General features: G+C 32.9%; 2 protein-coding genes across 2 annotated transcripts in view; one reads left to right on the top strand and one right to left on the bottom strand.

The window, feature by feature from the left end:
• LOC139486844 (large ribosomal subunit protein bL9m-like) overlaps window positions 1–12149 on the bottom strand; it is a 50338-nt gene that overhangs the window by 37580 nt on the left and 609 nt on the right. Inside the window, exon 2 of the mRNA XM_071271908.1 lies at window positions 3952–4093. Within this exon, the coding sequence (XP_071128009.1) occupies window positions 3952–4047 (96 nt within the window). The 5' untranslated portion in view covers window positions 4048–4093. The remainder of the gene's footprint in view (window positions 1–3951; window positions 4094–12149) is intronic.
• Window positions 9852–10424, top strand: LOC139484298 (uncharacterized). The gene has a single exon (XM_071268034.1). The coding sequence runs from the start codon at window positions 9852–9854 to the stop codon at window positions 10422–10424; it is 573 nt and encodes a 190-aa protein (XP_071124135.1).

Below are 12149 nucleotides of genomic sequence, written 5' to 3'. Positions count from 1 at the left end.
GGCCATAGGTAGAAACCTTTGTCTAAGTTTGTCATAACATGGACAGTTTAACATAAAATGTTTTTCATTATCGACCTCTGGCTTTTCACACAGTACACATATTCGGTCTGGTAGCGCTTCGTTACGGAACCTTCCGGTCTCAATGCGTATAGGAAGAATCCCACATCTTAATTGGGAAAGAGCCGATCGTTCTTGTTTAGACAGATTTGATGTAATATACTGTTCTAGTTCATAATTTTCTGTGAAGGTCACAAATGTTCGTAGTTTCGGTGATAAAGCAGATTTGTATTTCCAGACACTTTCAGTATAACATAAAAGTTTTTCTTTAGCTTCTTGTATGTCCACTATTTGTTTTGTTTCATAGAGGTTACTTAAACCAATTTTATTAAAAATGTCCATAACTTGTGTGCACCATAATCCATTATTCTTATACTCCCACTCGAAAACTTTTTTCGTGAGTCTCTCGTCGTCCATAAGAATGAGACGGTTCCATAGGCGTACCATATTTAACCAATGTCTTTGCGTTGGTGGTAACCAGCCAAGTTCACTGTTTAATGCTATTGTGGGTGCAAACCGATGTAAACCACAGAAATATCGTACTGCTCTGTTTTGTATCATATCAATGCCATGATAAGTATTGTAGCCCCAGACACCAGAGCAATAATCTAAAACAGGGCTGATACAGAAGTTAAACACAGTTTCAAAGGTTTTAAATCCAATTTCTTTGTATGAATGAACTTTTGAAATAGCAGCACCAAGTGCTCTACCACCGGCTTTGGCAAATGCATCCGCTGCAGCAGTAAACTTAAGTTTCTCGCTAAAAATAACGCCCAGGTACTTGTATTGCTCAACTATTTGTAGTTGTTCATTTCCAATTTTGAATGTTGAACTGGTCCGTGGAATTCGACCTTTCCGGAAGTGCATAACACTTGATTTTGCACTATTTACGTTTAATCTCCATTTCTCACACCATTTATTAAGTACATCAAGAACAACTTGCATATCGCGTTCGTTTTTAGTCACTAAAGCAATATCATCGGCGTACAACAATATACTGATTTTTTCATTTTCTACCGGGATACCCATGTTCAAATTTTTAATCTCAACAGCTAAGTCTTTATAAAGATCGAAAAAAGCGTCGGCGAAAGGTTGCCTCCCTGTCGGACACCATTTACACAAGGGAACCAGTTCGTTTGGAATCCGTTTACACGCACACAAGACTCAGTGTTAACATATAAACTGGATATAGCATTGTACATGTAACCATCTATTCCATTCAATCTAAGTTTGTACTGCAGTAAGTTGCGATCAACGAAGTCAAATGCTTTCTGCAAATCAACGAAAGTTACAGGTAGACTTCCGAACTTTAAAACATCTTCAACAGACCGGGAAGTATCCTAATCGTGACCATTTCCTTCTTGATTATTCTCCTGACTTGAATCTTCATTTTTCTTAACTATTCTTCTGTTTGCTGTCATGCGATATTGCGCACCTTGCTGCAGTTCCTTTAAAAGAGTGCGTGTATTTAGTTCCATCATTCTCTCTACATATGATTTGCTGCTTCGTAAATACACACTACGATAATCAGTCGATTGTCTGAGTTTATGTTTTTCTCTAAGAATTCGTTTTTTGATCTCGACGCTGGGGAAACAAATTTTAACAAATCCAGGTTTATCGGATCTTTTACTTCTCAATCGATAGGTAGAAATTATATCGTGTTCTACCACAGATCTATCCAATTCAGAAACAAGTTTCTGTGCTTTCGCCAGTATGTCTTCGCCTTCCTCAAACAGAATATTACTTGTTATAACGGCCATGTCATCAGAATACTTTTGTGTATTGTCGAATTGACTATCATGATTTGTTTGATTAACAAAAGAAGTATTTCCCGTTAAGCCACCCGAGGCGATTGACGACTCCATCGTATCAAGTCTTGTCGCAATACCGTGAACAACGTCTGATAACTGTTCAATCTTTGATTGTTGACTGCCAATTTCTAAATCGATATCAACTTTTAATGCCTTCATTTTACTGTCAATACTTGAAGTTAAATCGGTACGCATTTTATCCAGTTTACTTTCGAACATCTTTTGCATAGAGGCCTGTCCTTTTTTCAAATCTCCCATAGAATCAATCAACATTTTAAGTTGATTTTTTATTTCGGGGTCGCTTTCTGCATTTGACGCCATTTTAACAGTTTTCCCTTCAGGTTTGGGTGTCTCACCATCCGAAGTTTGAGGCCTTTTCTCACCTTTTTTGGCTTCTAGGGTTGACATTAATCACATTATATCATGTAATACACATTTAAATCCATCTAAGTCCATATAAGCTAATCCAAATCAGTTTTTCCAACAAAAATTTCTGACATAGAAAAAGAACGTCTTTACACTGACGCATGCGTATAAATAAATGAAATCGCTACCAAAATAAAAAGAATTCTTATATTTAAAATCAAACAAATAAAAGTATTTCAATATTTATTATTCTGTTATTGTAGAAAACAAAAATCTGTATAAATGACTGACTATCTTGCTTTGTGTGTATTAACTGGACGATATAAGAAAATAAGCCTAGTTCTTTGGTTATACAAAATGCTTGTAAGATTTTGTCAAGCTAAACAATTACTGACGATCAAACTGTGATACTGTATCTCATTTAGCAGAAGTGTTATGAAAATCATCATCAGTAAAATAAGTGGTTTTACCGTTTAACAGTGTAAGCAAGACTGAGAAAGATGAAACTACTTAGCAATGGAGAGATTAGAAACCAGTTTTATCTGATTTTTTTAAACCTATTCTATGGTATCAGAAAGTACCATTATTTCATCGTCTGTCATGATAAATCGGGAATTAATATTGCAAAAGAAAATGCAACGGGTTGAAAATCAGAAATAGATACTCTGCAGTTCGATCTGTTGGCTCGTCCTTCAGTTACATGTATTCCCTCCGCCAGACTTGCACGTGTTAGGTAGGAACATCTATATTAAAAAATTTGTCCATATGGTAGGAAGGAATATCCAGCTCCATTTTGTCAAGCACAAGGAGAAGAGTAAACTAGTAAATTACAGCAAACTTAAATCGACGTTAAAGTGTATGATTCAAACGTTATATTGAATTTTACGTTAGAACACATTTTCATGTGTAATTAAAATTAAAATTTATCAACTAGATTTTCACTAATCATTGTCAAATCTTTTACATTGAGTTGGCATTAGATTTTTCTGTTTAATTAATGAAAAATCTGATAATACATAATTTTTGCTGTAAGGATCGTTTTTGCTTGTCGGGCATCATATATAGTATTTGTATTCGTTCAATCATCAATCATCTTCAGGACATTATTCTTTACCACCCAGTATTGTCCAATAAAACCCTGGTTTTCACAGTACTTCCCACTGTGCTTGGCAATACTCATATAACAGGGGTTTTTGCCAACACAATCTATATACATATCAAATGTATATAGATTGGGTTGGCTAAGATGATATCTTAATGTTTGGATTTTCCAATGTACAAAGTTTAATAAACATTCAATACGTTTTCTTCAGGGTGCGCTTTACATGCAGGTGCATTATATGTAAGGAAAAACACAATCTTCCCCCCTAAAAACGGCTGTGCGCCTTATAAAATGATGCGTTTTTTATTCGGGAATATACGGTATACTTAATACATGTAGTATAAGCAATTTCAGTCTAACTAAAAGGGGAATGTTAGGATCTTACAATGTTCATATTTTCAATCATAATTTTTAGCATGAGGGAGGAGCTTCATTTACAGAACTTCAAAGTGAATACATAAGCATTGTGAAATAGGAAATATATAGATAAATGCACTATTTGAAAGTCATTGATTTTGTGTGTGTGGGGGGGGGGGGGGATTCTTCAGTTGCATTTCTGTAATTGTACAATTGGACATTTTAGACCTTTTGTTCTCTATTTCATGCTACACTTACCCTGATATGTTGTAATTTGCAGAATGTTGGTGTTTTGGTCATTTGTCTTGCCACTGATTGACATGCATCATATCCTACTCTAACAAATGACTGCATGTTTATGTGGTGTATACTCAGATTTTCTTTTCAGTAATTCTGTATTCTAAAAAAAAAAAATTAACTAAAAATAATTATACAGATTTTCATAATTAATTCCCTTCTTTCTAAAAAATAATACAGTGTACTTATTGTCAGGGCCATAACTACCTATGAGGCAGGCAAGGCAACTGCCTCCCATGAATTTTCTACCCCCAATTTTTTTTTTTGAAGTAATAAAATGAAATATTGACAATATGTACACGAAGAACTTGAATTTATATTATAGCCAACACAAGTTTACAGTTTTAACAGTGTTATCATGATACGTGATATATGTAATTTTTCCGGATTTTTGATCGATAGTGAAATGTTTCAATATTTGTTTGGTTTTTTTTCGTGTGGCCGTCCGTCTGTTATTTAGTATTCGTACGAGAACACATATGAACTAGCATTGCTTTTCGACCATTTTGAATAAAATTTAACTGTTCACATTTATTTAGGGGCTCAATTAAGCAGAGGAAGTTACCTTTGTATTCTGAATCTTTTATGATATCGGAAATTCGTTACCAGCTGAATCAGCTGTTGGATCATTTTTTTTTTTACGTCTTCCGATCGTACGAGAACATTATGATCAATGCCTTAGTAGTTAAACACTCCAATTCGTTGTAGCAGGGACTTTCTATACTAAGTATATACTACTAAGGATATGCTAGTATAGAAAGTCCCTGGTTGTAGTTATATACATGTCTGTTCAATTTTCAACAATATTGAAATTCAAGGTCCTCAATAAAAAAACAAGTTCTATCAGGCCTCTACAATAACTTTTTTTTCAACTTGTCCAGTAGGACAAGTACATACCAAAACTTACTTGTCCGAATGAAATTGTTACTTGTCCAATTTTTTTTTACAAAAAAATAACCTTTTTACATCTTTAGTTGATTAAAGGAACAAAACGAATTAAACAATAGAACAGAATTTCATGTTTTTCTTTTGAAATACTTTTCAAAAATATGAGTCAAGTACAACTGAATCTAGTTATGTCACCATCTGATAGGCCTGTTTACTCATTTGACATTTGTATCCTATATTTTTCTAAGTTGAAAAAAGTGTATTCAAATACAATCAATAAAAAGAAGACAAGGTCTGATTGCCAATGAGACAACTCTCAGCAAGAGACCAAATGACACAGAAATTTACCACTATAGGTCACTATATTGCAAGTATTGTTTTTTTCTTCTTATGATCAAATATGATTTTGTGAATTTTATGGTAAATAATAAAAAAAAAATTGTGAAAAAATTACTTGTATGGTATGTATTATATTAAAGGAACAGAATAAGGTAGCAAAGTGATGAGTCACTGATTTGTTTTGGTCCCGAAATGTCTCCTGCCTTGCCAAACTGTCTATCAATCATGTCTACTAAATATGTCTCCTATGGTGCCAAACTGTCTATTAAACTTGGAGCTAAACCTGTCAGGTGACGAACTGTCCTATAAAGTTACCTTATCTACAAAGCGCATCATTGATTCGGATCAGTTATACTGGTTTCCGAGAATAGTATACCTTTACCTTTCAAAATGTACCTGACAAAGAACCAGTTAAAAATTATCAATTGCAAGTAGAAAAAGAAGAAGAAAAAAGTTTTGCATTTGAATAAACAGAATACAGACACAAGTCAAATTATTATTTGTTTTCTTGTTTTCTGTTTATAATTACTTTGTTCATCAAAGTTGGATTATTAAAATTTATTTTCTGCAAAATAATTGAACTTGTCCCGACGGACAAGCTTGAAACAGCTTTTACTTGTCCGACCTTTTTTCCCTCTGGTACAATCGGACAAGCGTTATTGTCGAGGCCTGAGTCTATGATCTTCCTTTACATGTTTTTTTGACTTACCAGTTTGTTTGATAACAAAAATATCTTTAAATACAGATAATTATTATTTGCATAAAAATTGCTTCCAGGATCCAGCAATACTAATGTTTCTTAAAGTACAAAAATGAAGTAAGGAAATCGAAGAATTTTTAGCCACTGATTTTATTGAGAAAAACATCCGCGGTCACAATGTATTTAATAATAATTATAGGTCAAAGTACAGCCTTCCAGACGGAGCAAGACGGAGCAAGATGGATCCTTGGCTCATCTCGAACAGCAATCTCAGCTTGTATTTCCATAAAAATTGCCTCCAGGTTCAAGCAATACTGATGTTTCTTAAAGTAATTAGGAAATCGAAGGAAAAAGGGTAATTTTTGCTCAGAGAAAAAAATTGTCGGGGGGGCTACCCCCCAACCCCCCTCTCTAGGGGGCCTCAGTCAGCGGCCACCAAACCACTGCCTCCCCTGAATTCAAACCCTAGTTATGGCCCTAATTGATGAATAAACAACTCATAACAATTAGAAATTTCATAAGTGATTTTCCTTAAAAACTGGCAAATTGGTAATTCTCCCTGAACAAGAAGTTCAACTAGCTGTGTAAACTCAAATTAAGTGACCCATTTCAATGCATGTCTTAACTTGACAGCTTTGGTGTCAAACACACTGTAAATAAACATTCTAATATAATGTGATTCTTTCGCTTTATGAATAAACCTATGTTCTAAATCCAATAAAATTTGTTTGCGTATTGATTAGTGCAGAATAAAGAATATCAAATTGGCATGCATTTAATATATTTTATTAACTAATAATACTTCCAAACTCTTAAATGATGCACATGTTGTTACTTATTCATTTATCATGACTAGTACTGTAATGTGTTGTATTTCGAAATTGACATATTTGACCTAGGACAACCGTTCATGCTGGCTGTTAAAAACTCTTCCCTCTGAAAAATCAAAGTGCCAGTCGTTTGCTTAACAAACAGAAATGGGAGGTTCATGGAAGAGCCTGCACAAACGTTCTACACATATACACATCGGACATAGAAATTACCTTAATTGTTCTTATCAGAATCGAAATAATTGATGCAAGCTATTAGTTTATTGTAGTTTTAACATGGGTACTAAGGCATTATATTCGTGTTATTTTAGCCCTCACTATTGATCGGGCAAACATAATCACGAATATAATGCCTACCCATGTTAAAACTACAATAAAGTATAGCTTGCACCAATTATTTCTTAACCAATTACTTTTGCTTTAGGTTGTAAAAAAGTGTATTTCAAAGTTGTTTTAAAAACAATTTGAGTTACTTCCCCTTTTGCCCCCATTCACAATATACTCTTTAAGCTAATGGTCTTTTTTTTGTAAAAAGATTAAATCTAAAAAGAATTGAATGCAAAACATGTCAGATTAATACTTTTACTTATTTTTCTACCTTAGAACAATTAAAAAATAAAAAATTCTGAAAATTACTTTTTTCATCTATGCTTCCTTTAATTGTTTAACATTATTTTATTATATTCTACTATCAACAATTTATTAGGTTAAGCCAACCATAGCCAGTCAAGGTAGTTAAAAACTTCCATTTGTTGTTTTATAAGGTTTAATGTTAAAAGCTGCACAAATGTATTGTAAAGAAAAAAACAAATTGGCACATTGTGTGTAAATCATACCTGCCAACTGTCACTATTTGCGGGGGGATTTCCCCCATGGAGGCTCCCAAATTGAACATTTGAAAGAGCAATTTTGTCAACAATTTTAAACAAAACAATTAATTTTACAATGACTTTCAGCTTATTAAATAAAGTATGAAGAAGCCAAAAATCAACATTAAAATGTATTGGAAGGCCCCCTTGAAGGTTTTTTAGGACTACATGTATGACAGCCATCTTAAAAGTTGGTAGGTATTATCATGGAAGTAATATTTAAAAGGAATAACAACGACTAATTAGCATGTATTAACGGCCTGCAGAGCTCTGTACTAAAGTCATATGATTTTATCCAATTATAGTCTCAGCGGCAAGACCCCTTTGTGTTACCGCGGTTGTAAAATGGCATCTGGAATTTCTTATCAGTCACATGATTTTATCGAGTCCGGTAATTATAAAGCACCTGTGTGAAAGCCGAGGTTTATTAATTAACAAGGTGGCGCTGTATCATATAAAACTTCTACCTTCAGAAAGAAGTTGTATGATGTAAAAAACTTGAAAAACGGACGAGAATTGTTCAAACTACAACAGTTTAGCATGGAAAATTGTATTTATTTTAGCATATTTTTGCTTTTTACAGTTTGTTTTAAACTGTTCTACAAGTATTTTCCGGTTAAAAGCGGATCTCGAGTAAAAGTTAAATACTGATGAATCGGTCAGGTTTCACATGATGTTTAACAAAATAATGTAGACAAATCTAGACATAGATTTTTTTACTGTCGAACTGTGCAAAGTTCGAGATTTAAAAAAAGAATATATTTACTTTCAAGTATTCTAAATTTTATATATGTCATAAATGTCATTGAGTACATTATTGAAACTGGACCTAAACTAAAATGGGGATAATATGTTCGTAAATAAATATTTTTCTTTTAAAGTGTTTATTGTGGAATACTTAATATAACAAGCTATAGCAATAATTAAAACAAACAGACAAAATGAGCTTGACGCTATATGTCTTACGGCAAATTAATTTTACACGACTTAGTTTATGTATCAAGAACTATAAATTAAAGGAAAGAACCGTTTAGAATTGTGAATATTCTAATTGACTAATACAGGAAATACAAAGATTATTCGTATTTAATAAAAGGAGGTCCAAACCTATTTTTTGTACAATCATCTTCTTAACTTACGAAAATGGCCTTTAAACTGTCTGTAAATATTAAAATTGATAATGACCCAGCCTTGTTCTCCAATTTCATATGTGATAGCTGTCAGTTTAAACTATTAAGATCGAACTAACCAGAAATAGGAAAATTGGTCTAAAATAAAAATGGAACAAATGACTATTCAGCTGTGTACTTGTTGACGGAATGTAACGAATGAACTATTCGGGTTACTTCAATCACACGTCTATACAACAAAAACTTGTCTGTTCGTAATTCTCCATGAACACGAAAATGACTGAAAAGTGTCAGTGATTTGTTAGATCACATGTGGAGAATCAACTTCCATGCCAGATATTAAACCAATTAATGAGTTATCGAAAAATGGGCGGTAATGCAGATGAAACCTTTGAAGTGACAACAATGTTATTCCTTTCAATATTACTTCCATGGTAATATTATACAGTGTTATAGTATAAATATGAAATGGAATTTAGGCAGTGTAACACAAATCAATCCATGGCTTTCAAGTGCAATGAAATAATAGTATGTACAGTTTTAAATTACTTGACCATGTAAACATGTTTTGGAAACTGTTTGATTTAAATTATAAGAAAAATGTCCCCTAAATCCTGAAGTACAGCTAGAAAAAGGTTGTATGAATTATGACCTGAGCTTTCATTCTTCAATGCAGTGAATTTTCATTTGCATAGGTTGACAGTTATGATGCAGCTTGATTTTTTAACAACAGATTTGAATGTTTTTGAGTTCTAGAAAAGACAAGGCTTCACTATATAGTTCATGTTTTGTTTTTCCAGAAGTACTTGTTCCAGAAGTACTTCAAGTATTACAAATACTATCGATACAGTTAAAACATGCGCTTTTGTAAATTTCATGCCATAAATAGAAAAAGGAAGTCCTTGTTAACTGGGATTTTATTATAATCACAGAAAACTGTGGTAATGCTTGTGCCCAACCTGTACTAGACCGAATAATCTGTCTCTTGTGTGGCTACATTTGTCATGTCATATTTTCTTTTTATCATTTGGCTATTTTTTTATTTTTTTTTTGTCCACACGGTAGCACTTTTAAAAAAATAATAAATAGCCAAAGAAAATATGAAATGACAAATGTATTTTCGGACAGTCAGACAGCATTAGGTATCTTAACTCTAAATTGGAAAAGTGACAGCTATCATCAAACCATTAACGAAATCAAAGGGAAAATAAAAAATTTAAATGAACATGGAATTTTAATCAACTTAAACTGGACACCAGGACATGCCAACATAAAAGGAAATGATGAGGCAGACTCCCTGGCAAAAGAAGCTGCTAAAGAAGCAGAAACACTAGCAGTTGATGACATAGTATTTACAAAACAAGATGTAAAAAAAGCTGCTAGAAATTCAGTAACAAAAAAATGGCAACGCAGATGGGAAAACAGTAATACTGGACGTCATTATTTCAGATTTCACCCTGAAGTTAAAAATAAAGTAAAAAAAAGACTTCCCGTCAAAAAAAATGTACAACATAATAACAGTTTACGAACAGGTTATTCTAAATTAAATGCATACCAATTTATAATAAACCAGCACATCAACTCGGAAACCTGTGATCACTGCAAACAGAAAGAAAATGTCCAACACTACCTTTTTGAATGTGACCTGTATTCAGATGCCAGAGACAAATTATTGTAACAAAAAATATGTTCCGGCGTGACATTTGTTCCGCTGGAACAAATTTCATAGGAAATATGTTCCGCCGGAACTTATATTACAAAAAATATGTTCCAGCATTGTAAAATTTGTTCCGGAACTAATTTTTTTACCAAATATGAAATAAGTTCCGGAACAAATATCATAGCTCCATGAATATTGTTCCAGTTAATATTAAAAGTTTTAAATAAGTTCCTGTGATATTAGTTTAAGACCAATATGTACATATTTCAAAGAAATCAATGAATAAGTTCTTCTCAAACCTATTTTCACTGAAATAAGTACCTTTGCAACATATTGCACAGCGAAACATTTTCTTGTTACACTTAAATTATAAAGCAAGCTAAATGCTGCACTGAGTGTGCTGGTATGGGATACATGTGCAATTGTAGGCATGACTAAAGTTCTACAGGATAAAGTGATAGTAATTTATCATAATTTCTATCTATGTTTTATGTGGTATTACTCCTAGGTTCCTGTTAAATGTCATGGCCCTGTTTCTAGTCATACATGTACTCGTCATGGAACAGTTTCAAAAGAGTGTGTCTTTTGTTTCTTCGTGTCTTTTGGAATCATTAATCAGTTATTTTGTCCTTCTCAAATTTGTTCATATGTTCATGTTCATCTTTTACTTTAATTTTTTCTGAAAGATTTTTTTTTCATCCTACTCTTTTCTGGCTCAAAGTGGGACTGTCATTTTGATATTTTTTACGTTTATAATTAAACATTTGCTACAGTCCACACTAAGATTCTTATTGGATGATTTACATTTTTCATTTATTATATTATCAATATATTATACTTATTTTATAATGCACTTGAATGATAACTTTAAACTCATTGATGACAAATGTTCAGTATATAAGATAACCTGTTTAACCAGTGGATCATATTTCACAGACTAGGAACTTATTTTACCAGGTGAGGAACAAATTTCACAAACCCAGAACTTATTTCACCAGGTAAGGAACAAATCTCATAAATCTGGAACCTATTTCACTAGGTAAGAACAAATTTCACCAACCCGGGACTTATTTCACCAGGTAAAGTGTGGAACTTATTTCATAGAGATGGAACAAATTATATTGAAATTATCTATGAAAAAAGTTCTCCCAGAACATATTTCCTGTGATATTAGTTCCACTGGAACTTTTTTCACAGGAACAAATTTTGGCTCACAACTACACTAGTGATAATAATTTTACAAGAGAGGACAATTCACAAGAGTGATTACTCTGTCATCACGACAAAGATTGAAGATTGAAGATGTAGCCACACTAGAGACAAATTATTCCATCTAAACCTAGTCCAAATAATTATGCTGTCTAGAAAGTCTATTTTTGATTTTGATGTTACGCCTTCCTACGAAGGCCTACGAAGGAAGGCGTCAAAAAATATATCAAAAAGCCGAACTAAAACGGCATAATTTATTTGGACTAGTCTAATTCTAAACCTGTACAATTATATCAATGATTTTTGTCATGGCATAGGAACATGAGGAATAACACCTGGTAAGATCGGTTTAAGGTTCATCATAACAAATGGACAAATATGGCCGTATTTTCACCCCAAAAACTACTCTGTGTACAGACTTACCTGTGCTGTTTGGAAAGTTTTAATGCCTAGCATCCACTAGATATATAAAAGTTAAATGCATTTTGTGTTTAAGAAAGATCTTTCTTAGTTTTTGATGGGCATTTTTTTTCC

Source organism: Mytilus edulis, chromosome 8 (assembly GCF_963676685.1).
Source record: "Mytilus edulis chromosome 8, xbMytEdul2.2, whole genome shotgun sequence".
NCBI lineage: Eukaryota > Metazoa > Mollusca > Bivalvia > Mytilida > Mytilidae > Mytilus > Mytilus edulis.
The sequence above is the reverse complement of the archived record's forward strand: the minus strand, read 5'-3'. Positions and strand labels throughout refer to the sequence as shown.